Genomic DNA, 17,336 nt, shown 5'->3' on the forward strand with positions numbered 1-17,336 from the left:
CATCCAGATCGGAACGCCACATCCCAGGCTCCGGGCTCCGGGAAGAGCTCCACCTCCGAAACCCAGCTTCTGATTTCGGTTCCACCCCACGCAGGCCATTGAACAACTAACCTGATTATTCTCTGACCCATCCATGGGATTGTTTTCTGCTAGAGGGACAGTGACATGTGACTCGTCAGAGCCTGGTTAGAAACCTTATTTATTAAAAAGGAACACAGAGCTCAGGTAGAACACAAACTAGAAATCTCCCTAGAAGAACTGAGTTCGGTATCTGTGCTCTATGGATAGGAAGGCACTGACGTAGATGAAACTGGCATGTTCTGTAAATCGCTTTTTTAATGTGCCATCACAACTTAAGCATTCTTATCAGTACATTAGACCAAGGATGTCCAATCCTGATCCTAGAGGGCTGTTGTAACTGGAGATTTTCCAAACTTGGCTTTTAACAACACAAAACTACTAATTATTTGCTTAACTGGTCCAATTTAATAGCTTAGAAAATAGACTTAGAACATCTACAGGCACACTGGCCTCTTTTAACCAGGACTGGATGCCTCCACATTAGACCACTCACCTTTCATGACCAAGATTTCGAGCCTTCAAACTGGACAGTATGTTAATATGTAACTGTAATCTCACTCTTGCATTATGGTTTCCAAGAAGCATCTGCATTTTCACAGTCTTCCTAGAAAATGACTACATTCTGGTTACAAATCAAGAAAACCAACTAGAAACTGTTGAATCAAGTGGTTCTTTTTAGCCTTTACTGCTGAATTTGCCAAAAAAAAGTTTTAAAAGGTTTTGTGCAGTGAATCATAAATCAATAAAAGCACTTTGGATGTCCGTTTTATACTGGCATCAAATAACAGAGCTTTCTGATCAGGACTAGATTTTTCTGTTTGCTTGTTATACTTCCAATTATATGTGCAGTATTAACTTCCTGAGATGCTATCATGCAGACAAGATAACCATTTGGAAATCCTAAAATAAAATACCTTGCAGTAAGGTGATAATCCATTTTCTCTGTTAAAATCCTCAGGCTCTCAGTAAAGCTACTCTAGACATTAATACGAGGGAAGAATAACAGTTAAAAGTCCAGGTTTTTCTGACAGCAAATGTCTTAACTTTGTATCCTTAATCTCTGCTTCTCACAGTTCGCTCACCCAAGAGTGGGCACAAACCTATAGCAGCACAATTAAGAAATCCCATCCAAATCCCAAAGCTTTGAGAACATTCACACCTTGAAACAATCAACAGTTCTGCCATTCAGCCAGTTTGGAACATAATCAACCTGGAAATGTCCTTTTTTTCACCAAATAAGTCAAATGAGATAAAAATCTAATTTACAGCGTATTTTAAAAACCATCTCGCATAATCACATAATAAATAAAACTATATATATATGTGTGTACACCATGTTACATCTGCACACAGTACCCCCATCACTTGAACAGAAAAGCAGAATTCTCAGCACCTACAGCTGCTCACACTGGCTGCAGCTCTAAGGACACTGACACAGGGTCAAGGGCAGCCACAACCCTGCAGACTTTATACCGGATTTCAATACTCCACAACAGCTTGGAAACAGGGGTAACTCAAGTCTTTAATTGATTCCATTAAGTCATTAAGAGCTCAAGCTCAACGAAAATCAGAAGACCCCCCAGCTCTTCAGGACCGGGCGCGAGCACCAGACACATCCAGAACAGATGCGCGAACTGCTGCTAAGCTGCTCTCCCAGAAAATGCCGGCACACTGTTCAAGTGCAGCCTGTGTTCGTTACTTGAAATAGCAGGTAGAGTTGGCTCGGCCTTGAAGCTGGCAAGGCTATAAAAAGACTGCAACTTGGCAACACGTGCAGCACCAGGGTGTGTGTGAGAAGGCCCGGGGGTGGCAGAGCGAGTGGGACTGTCTGAAGGGCAGAATCCTTCTCTGGGGGAGCAGGGTCAAGTTGGGGAAGGCGGGGGTATTTCCAGCCAGCTGGTCACATGCCTGCCTCCGTGGGCATTGGGAGATGACAGCACTGTGTCACCTGCGCCAGCCTCCCCATCAGCAGCACACTGAGGCGTCTGTGCTCGGTGAATGGGAGCTCTGAGTGTCGTCAGCCTGTGTTTACACTGCCACAGCTGAATCATACGTCTCAGAAAAGGCCGAGACAGAGGCTCCAGAGCCTTTATAACCCTTCAGGCAGCTCCTGGCTTCAGACATATTCCTGTTCTCCACAGGGAACAGAATAAGTCCTCCCCACACTGCACAGCAGCTGCGGAGCTGTTCTAAGTTATAGGAGGACCTTGTGTATTAGCCAGCACCAGGTGTGGGAGGCCCTGCGCTTGTTAACTTATTCTGAGAAACTTTGCATAAACAAACACATGGACATAAAACAAAAATACATATTTTTCTGCTTCACTGGTAACATTTACACAGCCACCAGCTGCTTCTATAATCCAAAAAAGATCCAGATGGACCTTCTGTACATCTCTGGTCTGTTACGGGCATGCTATTTTTTGACTGAAATCCAAACTCCTAAACAGTAAATTCCAGACCTAATGCCTTCAGATTCCTTAATTCGCACCTTCATTTTTTGGGATACAGTGCAATACTGATCAACTGCACCAGCCTATTAACAAAAAAGTTGTAAATAGTGGACAGTACACATGGTTCATAAATCTCTCTTTGCCGACAAGCACTGTCTAGTGATGCCACTTTAAGTACCCACCTTGCTCATGCAAGGAGAACAACTGCTCTCCTGAAAAACACTTCTTCCAATTAGCAGCAGTTAAATGCCAAGATAGGATCGCTCTCTTCCTGAGCTTTTCACCACTGTATGAATAAGTCACATTATTTTTTTAACAAAACCACCATTTATTAATAGCACAAATTCTATTTTCTATTTTATCAAATTTCTGTAACCCCAAAATAAACTACAGCTTCCAGTAAACAGCAAGATCTTTCGATAATGAAAGCACATAGGCTTGCACCTTCCCACTCAAGCCTTTATGCCTGACTGAAGTTAGTTATGAAAGCTGTTGAATGCCTTGTGTTAAATGAATCATGACAGCTCCATTATTTTCTATTCACTCAAGGCAAGAAATGCATAAAAAAATCATCTTGATTTACTCCTATTTTGCAGTTCAACATTTCCAATGCATACACTGTAACTAGAAACTGGCTGGGAGCATCACGGTTTCTTTCAAGAGACTACTTTCAGGACCTGGTCTCCAGGCAAATGAGGAACAGCAAAGTGGGTTTGTGTTTTCTGGCCCTTGCTCTGTGTCCAGCTGCAGGAATCTCAGGTCCAGAGCCGTGCAGCGGAGAGCTCTGTCCGGACGCACTGGGGCAGTGACATGCGCCCGATTCGCTCCTAGTGCGCAGGGGTTTCTCATGTTTGTTTAAGCAGCATGGGGACTTCAGGGGGAATACGGCACAGAACGATATCAACTGCAACGCAAAATTGAGGACAGGATTAATCACTGTAACATAATATGATCAGGCAGTAAAAGCACCATCTTCTTGGATGGCACCACACAAGAACAATCTGGAAGAAGGAAAGCATTACATTCTCTCAGTGCTTGACTGAAAGAAAGAATCAATGCACACAAATTTGAACTTTAATTTATAGTAACAAAACAGACGGAAAACCGGTTTTACCCTTCCTTGTCTATCATGGTTAATGTCTCAGAACCCACAACAACAAATTTTAAAGCGTTGGCACTCTCCAGCTGTAACTACAGCTGCCTCCATTCTAAGAATTAGATCTTTAATGCACTTTACCCAGTAAGGTAAAACAGAATGGTGGGCTGGGGGTGCAATATGCATTTCCACTGAAGAAGCACCAAAAAACCTTTGCCGAATTTGAAAGATGGGATTTGTGATCTGGCCTGAAAGGTTTTTTTTTTCTTCTCCCCCAAATATCACATGGCACCTTCCTCACAAGACAGCTCTCCCAGGCTGCGAGCGCTGGGTGAGGGGAAAACCGAACAGACAAGGTGAAGCAGAACACCCAGAGGGCTGTCCAACTGAGGGCCAGTCATGCGCATCACTAATAGATCTGCATAACTACTGCAGGGGTCAGCATTCCTGCAGGCCAGGGGGCAGGGGGCAGGGGGCAGGGCACAAAGCAGCCAGCTGAGACACAGGGAAGGCGTGGCTCAGCTGCAGCCCCATCCACTCACAGCAGAGGAAAGCAGAGGAAAGTAACACTCCTACTGCTTGCCCTGGCATTTACGATCACACACTCTTCCGTCCAAACTTGATGCACTACATTATGAAACCTCAAGTCCAACCTTCTTAAAACTCCAGCACTGTGAATTCTACTAAAGTTGCGAGAAAAAAACATAACCGAACACGTAATCATCACAGAACAGCAGTAATAAACCACAGTATATCCAGAGTATTGTCAAATCTCAAAACTATCCATCAATGCCGATGTGCATCAATGAAATTCTCCTCAAGCTCTGGGCTGAATCGTCACTCTTCTGAGGAGCAGTCTGTGCGTTTCAATTGGCTCAATGGATTTTAATGGGTTTGCACTGATGTGTTTGTAACACGTCTGCCGTTACATTCTTTCTCTTGTCCCCCAAGAAAATAATTCATTCTAGATAGCAAGAAAACGCTATGAGGAACTGCTGGCAGGAGTCAGCATGATCAATTAGATCCCAAACCCTTGTGAAGAGCAACTCTGCACTGGCAGCACAACTGGAACTGTGCCAACACAAATGTGTGCTTCAGATGGAGTCCAGGTAAGAAGTTAGTGCACTTCTTTTCCAGGTAAGATATGGGATAAAAACGCATGGAGACTATGGGAACTTGACTACAGCAGCTCAGGCACTTGGGCGCAGGTTTCAGACTGAGAAGCAGCCCTGATACGTGTAAAACATGTTTTTCAATACATTAATTCTTCTCAAAAGCAACCCAGAGTAAAGAAAAAGATTGCTAATTGTGTGAATAAGCAGGATCTGACTCCAACAGAGCTTCACGAAGGGACTTTTTTCGGAGTGCGTTTAGCAGGAGACGTCCAACTGGTGGAATGAGGGAGCTTGTGCAGTTTGAGCTCGCCCTCCCTGTGAATCAGCTGTCTGGTAATTCAGGTTACGCAATCAAGTCGAATTACTGTTTTAATTAAAAAAAAGGATTTGGTTGATTAGGCTCAACAAATAAAGCCTGAAAATGCAAGCTCCTTTCCTTTCTTGCCTCTAGATGAATTTGTCTCTTTCACTTCGTTCCCCAGAGCACTGATTAATCAATACAGCCTTACTGTTCTTCATTTTTCAGTATTACTCACCTCAATCAGTGCCATTCTAACCCCTTCCTCCCAGCCCAGAAAACAGGCTCCAATAAGCCTTCTGTGCAGCTCTAACTTTGAACAAATTCTTCTATGGAGGATTATTCTTACAAGCTGACTGCGGTAAAAAAAAAAAAAGATGAAGCAGTTTCTAACTTTGGCATTTAGCTGTGCATGAAAGGGAAATTTGCCAGAGAGTGGAAGAGACTGGCTGTGCTCATTACAGTTGACATTTCATGTAATTCAATACAAACGTGATTCATCATTAACGCAAAAACTAAAAAGTGGTGAAGCAAACCCTACCATGGAATCCCCTCAGGTACTCAGTTTGAAACAAACAACCACCAAAATGGAATAACTTCAGCAATCAACCTCACAAAACACAAATCCGCTGCATAGTAGACAGGTCATTCACAGCGATGAGTACTGTCTCACTCACAATGACAGTGCAGCTTATACAGGTTTCTTCCTAGGAGATCAGTTAGAAAACTCAATAGACAAAGAAGTAATGCTGGTAGATCCAGGACATACAAGTTATCATTCTTTACACCTCCCATGCAACTATACAACTGGCCACGTTGTCAGTTTTAACACTGGAGATTGTTTTTAAATAAGAAATTAACTTTTACTACAAGGCTACGCATACCCTGTTTTACCATTTAAACTAGCTGGCAACAAAGCTGGTTAGACTTTGAGTGTTAATAAGCTGCATACTAACCTGCTGCCATTCAAACCAATAATAAAGGGGTGTAAAACTATAAATCTCTCCACAGTACTGAACACATTTTTTAACAATGTATCCCTTAAGACCAAAATGATTTATTGTTACCACTTACAAAACACATTCTGTATTAAAATCCTTCTATACTTGTAGTTTCACCTGGAAACGACTGGGCCCCAATCATTCTGTAGCTATGGGGGAAGGAGACATACAGATTTTATCATTCTAAATTAACAGGAATTGAAAGGAAACTGTTTTACGACACTGTTTACAAAGTCTGCTGAAGTATACTGTATGTACTATTGTTACCATCTTACCATCTATAGCCTGCTCCTGATCACACAATACAAGAAAGGCTGGGCCTGGCTGTCTCCTGTCCCAGTACTGACCAAGGAAAACCAGGCAACAGTAGGTGGAACTCTTCACTCTAAACCACAACTTCCACACCAGCGCCCCAGTATTTGACAGGACACTAATCTAAGAGGTACCATCATTCATACCAGATATTGAAGGTCCACTTGGGTCATTAAAGATCCAACAGCACTGTTAAGGGTAGAATGGCCCACTGTAGGATCTCATGTGGGATTAAGAAAGAGGGTTGCCTTCTACAAATGAAGCACTTTGGGATTGAAACGATTGTACTACTGCAAATTACAATTCCATCTGGAATTTCAGAACCGGCAAGTTCATACAATAGGTCTTATTGTAATTGAGAATTACAAGAACTATCATCCGCTGTGGTGGCCTTCAGTGCTCGAACATTAGCATGAATTAAAGTATGTAGCACTAAACCCATAAGAGAGGGTTCATACTTCTCCCCTCAGCTCTGCATTCCTGGACAAGCCAGGATTTCTCCAGACACGGGAACAACTTCCTACACTGAACCTTGTTTCAACAAGACAGAGATTCCCAGATGCAGCTTTCTCCAGCTCCTGGGTCCCCAACGCCATTCTCCGATCTGTTAAAAAAAACTCATTTGTCAAGAATTCCAGTAATCCCATTGGCAGAACATATATTAGACCAGTTTGAGCCAATGCAATTCTCCCTCTTATCTGTTACACGCAGTCTGTTTTGTTTTTTTCTTAGCCTAATCTGTTTACGTAGAGGCTATCTGTGCCTACAGCCGTATTTGATTAGTGATGTTCTAACTTCACTTACTACTGTAGATCCTACAATGGAAAAGGGGAGGGTGGCGGTTTTTTCCTGTGACTCCTAATTCCCAAGTACTTGATTCTCTCATTTTCTGCTAACTGCTACCACATGTTGAAGCACTAGAGCAGATACAGCCCTATTCAGTCTGTTGTTCCACCTTCGACACAGCACAATTTCCACATCTGGATTTTTATATTGATCTATTTTTAAATGTCATTTTAAACTTTTTTCTCTTCCTTTTTACAAGATCTTGCATTATGATTTTACATTTCAAAACCAGCAGCTGTGTTGTACAGCATTAGCTATATCTCTTTGCTGCTGTTAAGCTTTGCCTTCAGGCTGGTTCAAAAAAGTAGTTCAATTTACAACTAAAATAAGAATATTCATAACTTGATTACAAAATGACTCATACGATTTCCTTTTCAGAGCACTGTGGCTTTATAATGGTCAAGTGCAGTAATGAAAAACCTATTTCAAGGTCTAAAATAAATCCCCTAGAGACTGTTTCACTTCAAATATTGCTGTGCATTCAACCACAGCGATCTAAACTCTTTCAACTGCACAGTTACCAGATTTTCAATGAAGCTCATGAGAAACCTTTACAATAAAGCCATACACACCACACAGATAGGGAAGCAAGGGTTACTATGTTTCATTCTCAAATGCCATCAAGGCAAAATACCATTAAGTCCCTTATGCAGGCCAAGCTTTCCATATATGAACTGCCTGATCATATGTTTTTGTATTATATTATATGTAACATTCATATACGGTACACCTCAAACAACACATACATTTATCCAGACACTAGGTCAGTTTAAATTCTTACCAAATGTCCTAAGAGGTGGATACAGCGATTTACAGCCCTTGATAATTCCCCCTGTAGTCTCAGCTAGCCCCACTGACAGAGTCTGTGTGCTTCTGTAACCACGCAGAGCCATGCTGTCTGAGGTGCTGCAAGCACTGACCACAAAGGGACAATTTCAAAACTAAGAGTCGCCAACAGTATGAGTGCAGGGATAAGGATTTCCTTTGTCAGGGAACGCAGGGCAGCAATCATGAGCACAGGACTCCTCTGTCGGACACACCAAGTTTGTGTGCAGTTGTGGCAGGAAATCAGTCTGCCTTAAATCAGCGATCAGTCTGCGATGAAGCTACTGATAAGAAGCTACACCTTCACATTCATATTGAAACGAACAGGCACAGTGCTCCGGGGGATTGATTTGATGAGACCAAAGTTAAAGGAACTGTGACCTCCAATGCAACATTTCCATTCCGATTGCACTTTTCAAGGGAGCCCACATCGAGATCACAATTTACCTGCATCTATGACCAACTGTTTACAAAAAGGTCTTAATATCTTTTCATTTATTTTATTCAGGAAATGTTTTTAGCCATGGCAAACCTTTCTGCAGCTGGGACACACAGACTCACACCAGGGCCTGTCTTCCCAGGAGACACCTAATCTGCCTGTATGTCTTTGGACTGAGGGAGAAAACCTCAGTACATTGAGGAAACCAATACAAACTGCATGTAGACAGCACCCCAGGTCCAGGGCCACCATGCTGACCATCACTACAGCCTATGTTGTGAATTTCACTCCTAATCCTGGAACACCACAGTCCAGCAGGTTTTACAGGAGACATTTACAGCTCCTGATGTGTAAAAACCTGCAAACAGTAGCAATGTAGAACAATCAAGTGAACAACTAAACTAAATAAAAGTAATCATGAGCCCAGAGTGGAATGAAAGTCACAAGATGCAGCAGTCTTCTGGGAGCAGGAATAAAGGTCAGTGGTTTATAGTTTCAGTTCAACCAGAACCAGCCACACCAAGCCACACGGCACTCAAGACTGGGCCAGGGACTCCAGAGCTGGCTGGGGTACATCGGCATGCTCAGCAGAGCCGGCTGCTTGTCTGCTCGAGGGAGGGCCTCCGCTCGGTATCTCTGTCTCTACAATGGACATCACATTCCAAGTTAATTATGCGTTTGGCGTCAGAGCTTCTATAAAACTGTGCGAGGGAGAAGGGCCCGTGTGAAATCCCGGCACCCAGAGCCCGCCTCCAGTGGGATAATGAGGCTGGGAAGGGAGTGTAATGGAATGTGCAGTTGGGGGGGGGGGACTTTCTATTTCCTTTCATCCCAGGTACATCACCAGAGAATAGCCTAATCAAACAGAGAACAGAAAATGAGCATTTTATCACTTACATGATCACATGAAAGTACTTGAAACACGATATAGCCATCTGTAAAATGAGTCACTTCCGTTTTTGCAAAACCGCGTGGCGACGATGGTCATCTGCAGTGAAGAGTCTTTCTTTCTCGACAGCCCTCTCCAAATAACTGAACCATTTTCTACCGCGCACTGCTTTTGCTTTAAATTACCCTTTAATGTACAGGAGAGTCATTCAACGACCACGAGAGGCCCACAGGAGAGTCTACTGAAGATTTACAATGTCTGTCTCAACTGCCTTCCTTAACACCCGGGAACCTCTGGAGTAGATGTGTTAAAAACAACCGGAGAAGAAACAGAATTCGAAGGCTGTCATTAAGTTACACCTACAGATATAGGTCAGCCATTTTTGTTTTACAGCTAACACTAGGCTACACTGGGAAAGGAGGAAGAAAACATTGACAGTATTATGCCACTTGGGGAAAATGCTGTTTGTTTTTTTCTTTTTTAAATTTAGACTGTGCCCAACAACAAAAAGGACCCAGCTGTGATCAGTCAGCACTTTTCTTGCTGCTCTGACAAACTGACTGGAGCAGCGTCTTGTAGCCCATGAAGACGGTAAGAAATATGAAGCAAAACAAGAGGTTACAAACGCCATCAGAAAGAAGCCTATAAATACCTCCCAGTTCTCAGTCTGAAGCACAGAATCCCTTGAGAAGGAGTATGGTGAGAGCACTGAAATATTCTGGAAGCTGCCTGGAAGCACGCAAATATTTTACTTGCTTGTTCTAGTTGAAAGTAGTGTAGGTCTGACTGGGGAATACAAGCACAGTGTCTATGGGGGGGCAGATCAGCTGCAGATCAGTGCTTCTGGAATGCCTGTGCTAAGGATTTTATGAAAATGAGTGAAACACGCCTGCCGGATTTTCACAGACATGTGAATGCCAAAACCAGTCAGTTAGTACTGTTTTTTAACTGTGATGACTCATCCTCAGGTGCTTGGATGTTGATCCTGCAGCGACCAATAAAACTTCTTTATGTTGGGGAACCAAACAGTATAGACATTTTGACACTCCTGCCTCAGCTCAATCAAAGGCCCGCAGAAACAAACAGAAAATTCAAGTAGCAAGAATTTCAATTTTTTTATTTTACAGCCCTGATGGGCTAAATTTCTATGATAGACAACAAAGTCAAATGATACTGAAAGTCAGCATGGAGTTCAAGATTTTATATTTGTTACATTAAGAATATTATAACTGTAAATCTTGTGTATTAATCCTGCAGAAGCTACTCACAGAACTGGAAGCTACACATGTTCTACAAGTTACCTTAAATCCACAAACGGACAACTTGACAGACAGTGCTTTATATGATATTAATTTTTAGACGATTACAATACAGAAAAGTTGTGCTTCTCATTTTTCATCACCTGTGCCTCATTAAAAGTATTTCTGAAAACGGAAACCCTCAGATTCGATCAGGAATGACACGCTACAGCAGAAGCAGGCAAACTGACCAGCATCTGTATAGTTTTTACAACACAAATATGCAAACGTGGGGGGGGGGAGTTTTCTTGTAATGTGGTAAATCAAGAATTAGGAACGCAAAAAAAAAACAGTTTAAAATCCTTGAGCCCTGCGATATGTGCCCACAAGCATGGCGAGGCCTGCTGCAGGGCGTTTCAGAGTCTGGAAAGATGACGCTTGGCAGTCACACGGGGAAGACTAAAACACCACGCAGCTCCCAGAACAGCCGGGATCCGCACACACTGCACCACCCTTAAAGCGCCTCTCTGACCAAGGTGACAAGACCAAAACATCACCAGACATTTACTGGAACACAAAGCCGCACTGCATGCTCTCGTAGAAAGGTGTCGGCATTAGTAAGAGATTGCTACGCAATAAACGGTCTGGAAAAGCTGCCTGTAATCTTGGCTCTAATAAGAAAACATCCCGACCTTCTGTAACTCCAACCAGCACTGCAGCAGGAAGAGCCTAGCCAGGGGACCCTGTGCTGCTGTAGGACAATTTTAACCTACTGAACACTTTTTAATCCCCCCCTACCTTCAGTGTGAAATAATCCTCTGATCATGGTGCTCTCTGGGCCGGGCTGATCTGCCAAGCTGCTCCCTCTGAGCTCAGCACACGCTGTTAATGAACACAGCAGCTCCAGAGCAGCCAGCCCCACACTTGGCACTGCTGCCAGGCTGCCTCTGCCTGCTCCCTACCTGCACACATTCACACATTCTGCTGAAAAACAGCCTCTTCAGAGCTGCTTAAGATTAAACATTCTGCTTCCCTATCACAACACTGTCAGACCCTCATCTGGAAGGTTTAAAGCAAGCTGAAAAAACAGAGCTCTTCCATTTTCAAGGCGCTACACATATACAGTGTTAGATATATTATACGAGCATAAAGAAAAGTGTCAGTCTCACATGAGGCAGTATTTAGAGCAAAATCTGCAAATGACAGAAATTAGCACCACCTGTCAACAATTCCTGAAGCTCACAGATTAGCTGTAAAAAACACTGAATAAAGTGACTAATTAACATCAGATTTTTATAATCTGCCACCACGACAGCCTCCCGTGGGTATTTGTGTAACTAAGTTATGGACAAGTTACAGACGTCGAGACGCACGTCACACTAAAAGCCAAATCACACTTTTTATTGTCAGAATGAGCTCCAAGATGAGCACGTGTGTTTTAACTACAGAGAAATGCCTGTCACAGCCCCTCTCAAGGATCCACGCTAAAAAGCCCAATGCACGTAAAAAAGAGAGAATGCCTCTCTTGAAGGCCCTACAAGAAACTCTTTTATTCATAGCTTCATCAAAAAGCCCATGACCGCAGAGATGCAAGCTCCTGTGGGCTCAATGTCTAAGACAAAAAGAAATTAAAGTCACCACATCTGAGAGCCTGACTGTCCGGGTGGCTTGTACAAACGAGCTTTCAGGATCCTGACCTCTTGAGCGTCAAATTCAAATGGTGTGCTATTTCTCTAAAGCCTCCATTAAGCCTGTGTTTGACTGGCCAGATCTTTACCTTAATAAAACATGAATGGACGTCTTTCACCTGGACAGAAACTGGCTATAGGTCAAAAGTGAAAAGACACAGAACAGCTGATCTTTCCAGGAGACAGCAGCTCACTTCTATCTACATCACAGCATAAGGTCACAGTGGAACACTTCGTCCCTCATGGATTATTGGAAGGCAGTCAAATCACGCAGCTGTCGTGCAGCTCATATATGTGAACGTTTGGCAAAAACAATAGCAGAAGATTCAAGTTTCTCAAATGTTTGATCAAGGATTTCATGTCTCAAATTCGGCATTCACTAAAACACCACACTGTGTTCTACATCTAAACATTTCTCTTGCACTAAGCAGGAGCAACATTAAAACTTGAAACAAATGTTTCAACTCTTTTCTTTACATAGTCCCATAAAAGTTAAAACAAATCCAATCATTTATAAGGACCATTTTATTTTACTGTTTGTGGCCTAGTGTTTGAAGTTTTGAATTAAAAAAAGGAATAAACATTGTTTGAAGTTCACAATTGTAAAGTAACAAACACCACTTATTAAAGAAAACAATGTTCCCTGGTTTATTGGTTTTTGCATACACATCTGGCATGAATTTGTTTTAATTAAAAATTTTAAATGAAAGATGAGTAAATATATTCGATATAGAACACAAACATTTAAAAAACATTTCAGCCCCAAAAGAGGTTAAGAGTCACAAAATTCCTACAATAAGGCCAAGACTATCAACTCAGCACAATAAGTTTAATTTTAAAAACTTTTCCAATGGCTTGCACATTTTTCAGCAGTCCACAACTCATTCTCTTTGCGCACAATGAACTAATCATCACCAGTAACCGAGACGGGCTCGTTAAGAGTGCACACAGGCCTAGCTGGGGTCTGCAGCTCCCTACACCAGAATCTGAACTAGCACAACCCGATAGGTCTTGCATTTATGACAGGGCGGCTATAACAACCTAATGTGATGCATTTTTAGGCGGAACCTGTGCATGGGAGACAATCTTTAAAATCATATTTGGGAGTTGAACATATTGCCATAGATTTATCTATCCAGTGTGTTTGAGATAAAAATTAAATTCACAAGCCATCCCTAAAAAGACTGCTCTGTGACCAAGATCGCGGCTTCATATGAAAGATCTCCATAATACGAACTTCTCCCATTTTAATACTACTCCATTGTAAAAGCAAAGGAAAAGAATCAGGCTGCATTTAAGTGGAAAAAATGCCAAGGAGCAGGCATCATTTTTAAGTTAGGACCATGCTATATGACAGCCAAGGTAGAAATGAGCTGATGACAATGCTCACAAGGTAAACAGACTATTATTCAAATGTGGGCAATGAAGCAGAGTTCTGCACACACAAGTCAAAATAGGCTACATATTTTAATTTTAAAACGTAAGAACAAGGACATGGTATGGTGGCCTTAAGCAATGTGAACTCACCATCACTCTAACAAAAAACAACGGCTGTCCTTCATGCAATGCAAGAAGGGTTAGAAATGTTTTAATCTGCTTTCTGTTGAGTGTTTTCATGTGTTCTGGGAGAGAGTACCGTGGTTATGACGCAGTGAAGAACAAAAAGCATCAACAGTGTCACTAACACAGCACTCAAAACGGCAGCAAACATAAAAAGGACCTGAAAAACAGGTTTGATTTATTTGTATCCTTGAATTTAAAAGTAAAGGGTATTTCCAGAAGCTATTTTATCAGACCGAATAGAAGAAATCTCTCAAATCTGAAGGAAGACAGTGAACGCTGAACAGTTACAACAAAGAAAAGAGAAGTCAACTGTTAACTTCAGACTTCAAAATCAAAACTCAGTCATGTCTGCCTTAGCTGTCTCCGATCTGCAGCCTCTTCAGCACGGAAAACATCACACCTCCGTGTGTGTGTGTGCGTGCGCAATTGGACTTGCATACAGATCTGTCAGTTTCTGTAAAGTAGCAGTACTAATAACGCCTGCCTTGCCCTTTTATAGTGAAGTGCATTAGCACATACCAAGAACATCTGTGGCATGCTCATGGGGGTCACCCCTTCATCAAATACCAGCAGACACCGACAAACAGATCGGCCGACCTCCGAAGGGCTTGAAGTTTTTGTGAGACAGCCAAGTCTCGACTAATAAATACTTAATCAACCCCCCCAGCTAGGCGGCAGCTCCGGGACCTCACAAAGAGCTCCAGGAGGCACACACACTAGAATCCCCCCCTCCAATCTCAACCCAGAGTTACTCTTCAGCGGAGTAAGCAGCCTCCTGTCCGAGCTGAGAAGCTGCGGAGTGCCGGACCTCGCTGGAGCAGGAGGCTGAACGGCCTCTTTGTGACCCAGGAGCAGGAGCAGGAGCAGGAGGAGGAGGAGGAAGAGGAGGAGGTAGAGGTGGAAAGACCTAAATCTCACAAGCCCCCGTCGCCAGCTCCTGCCTGCGGGAAAGGACCCGACCGGCAGTGGACAAACTTATTAACAGCATCACTCACACACACACACAACAAAGACCTTGTCCACCACCTCTTCACTCTCCCCTTGAGCAGGGAAGGGGAACACACCGAGCCCGATCCACCGACTCGTTAGACCCCCGTTTTTTTAAGCGCCAAAGCCCCCGGGACCCCCACCGACACACGTCCCGCTACCTGCACGTCGACCCAAACTCCATCTTGGAATGAAAATAAATCACCCCCCCCCCTCCTCCTCCCTTTTTAAATGTCGATATGTACCGGGACTGGGGAAGAGCCCAGGCCGTCTAGCGGGGTGGGGGCAGACGAAGTTCACCCAACTCTCCCGAAGCACCGCCGAAGGAAACGGTGCGTTAAAACCGCGCAGCGCCGCCGAACCGAGTCACCGGCTCCCGAACCAGACGGGTCATACCGCCCCTCCAGGTGTGCAAAAACAAATTTAACAAAACTAACAGACGCTCAGGTCTCCACCTCGACGTTTTTCCGACAGAAAACCGCCCCCCACCACCACCACCACCTCCTCGTCTCGAAAAATGCCCGTCCGCGATCGCAAAAGCGACGCTTTATTTATTTTTTTTGTAAAAAATAAATAAAAACGAAACGAAGGGGGGGGAGAGCGCACTTGGTTTTGTCCAGGTTCAACTTCATTTCCACTTCGGAGACTTTCAGACCTCCCCCCCTCGCCAAAGCACGGCAGCAGGATGAAGTCCTGTCGGGCTTGAAGTCCTGTCGGGCTATTTTCGCCTCTTTTTCTCCCCTCCACACACAAACAAACACACAAACACACAACCGACCCCCCAGAACCGGCCCGGCAGCCCCCGGACCCGCCCGCTGTCCAGACCCCGGGCCGGGACGCGACCCGCTCCGTCCCTGAACTTGACGGACCCGCCGCCCGCCCAGGGTCTCCATAAAACATGCCGCTTCTGGTCGGGCACCAGTGCAAAACCGCCCCGGAGTAAATAAAATCTTAAATGCCCCAGGAGCAGCTCAGCCCCCTCCTCCCAGCACACTTCAAAACTCACCAGTAAACCTTTTAAGCAGTTCACACGCTCCCGCCGTGGACTGTGAATTCAACCCACGGAGAAGAGTAAATAAAGACCCCCCCACCAAAAAAAAGCAAGAGTTTTTTCTTAAGACGCAAAGCGCTTTTATTTTCGATCAGAAAAGAGGATGACAAGAACTTCTACTAATAACACGCGTCTTCAAAAACACTCCGCAGGACTTCGTGGAAAAATACCCCCCTTAAAAAATATATATTTTTATATATATATATGCATGTATAAAAATGAACCTCCCGGGACTCCGGGCGGCTCAAGCCGGCGAAGTCCCCCCCCAACCCGCGAATTCAACAAAACAGCGATAAAAACCGCCAACTTTAACGTGGCCAAAGCTTTAAAACAAAATACTTCGAATAGAAAAATAAGTCCCAACTCTCTCTCTTTTTCTCTCTCTCTCTCTCCCCCCGTGTGCCTCTGTGCTACTGCTCCGGTCGCCACAGCGCCACCCGTGAAAGCGAAAAACAACCAACGCACTTCATTTTTAACACAATTATTCAACCGAAACCCATCAAAAACCTCCTCTCCGGGCTTGCAAAGTTACCCAAGAGGAGTTAAAGTGCTCTGCGGGCCGGGGCCGGGGCCCGAATCGCCGGGAAGGCCGTTTCCCCGCGGCGGCGCCGGGGCGCCATGATGGCTGATCGATGGGAATTGAACAAAGAGGATCAATTTCCGATCAGCGAGAAAGCCGCTTTAATCAATGGGAGAAAAGGGGCTCGGAAAGCGGCCCCAAACACCGGCGAGGAGAGGCTCCAGAGACCCGCCGGCACCCCCCAGGACGGCGCCCCTCGCACCGGCCTTCGAGCGCGCAAAGCAAGCAAGGGGGGGAAAAAAAGGCTGACCTGCAGCTGCTGTAAATCAAAGCGCTTCCAATATTGAAACATCGATCCCGCATTGGCCGCCATCTTGAGACATATTGAGACGGAGTGAGAGGCTGATAGAGAGAGAGCGAGGGGCTGGAGTTCAGCGGGGAAGGAGGGGGGCCGCTCGCAAAACCCGGAGCGGAGCGATCGAACGCGGCCTTCGCTTATTGAACAGGGGCGCGGAACGGAGTTATTGAACAGGAACCTGCGGTATTGAACAGGGCCACGGAATACGGTTATTGAACGGGGCCCGGCGAGTCCCTCAACTGGTAAAACGCGGACTGGACTCTCCGCGCACAGACTCTGCGCCTCTGCTGTAAGTCACCCTCATGAGGCGGCGGTGTCGTTTGTGTTGGGGGTTTCAGCTGATTTTTTTTTTTATTTTTTACGTCCTCCGTTTTCTTTTATAAACAAAAATACGAAATTGAAACCATTAAAAGAGGGCAAATATTTAAACGGATATCGACATTGTAATACATTATGCACAGTGGTTTGAGTACGTTTTCTTTTTTTAAGCTTATTTTATTTACCAAAGTGTTTGATCAAAAAGTACCTTTTGACATCTAATATTTTAAAAAAAAACTCCCAAGTTTTCAGAACAGTGAC

At 44.2% G+C, this 17,336-nt stretch overlaps 1 protein-coding gene across 5 annotated transcripts in view; it reads right to left on the minus strand.

Annotated features, from left to right (window-relative positions):
* cux1a (cut-like homeobox 1a) overlaps positions 1–17,020 on the minus strand; it is a 170,322-nt gene extending 153,302 nt beyond the window's left edge. For all 5 annotated transcript variants that reach the window (XM_069184474.1, XM_069184473.1, XM_069184476.1 and 2 more), the window contains exon 1: positions 16,710–17,020. In XM_069184474.1, the coding sequence (XP_069040575.1) occupies positions 16,710–16,772 (63 nt within the window). In that variant the 5' untranslated portion in view covers positions 16,773–17,020. The remainder of the gene's footprint in view (positions 1–16,709) is intronic.
* Between the last annotated feature and the right edge of the window lie 316 nt (positions 17,021–17,336).

This window comes from Lepisosteus oculatus, chromosome 26 (genome assembly GCF_040954835.1).
Source record: "Lepisosteus oculatus isolate fLepOcu1 chromosome 26, fLepOcu1.hap2, whole genome shotgun sequence".
NCBI lineage: Eukaryota > Metazoa > Chordata > Actinopteri > Semionotiformes > Lepisosteidae > Lepisosteus > Lepisosteus oculatus.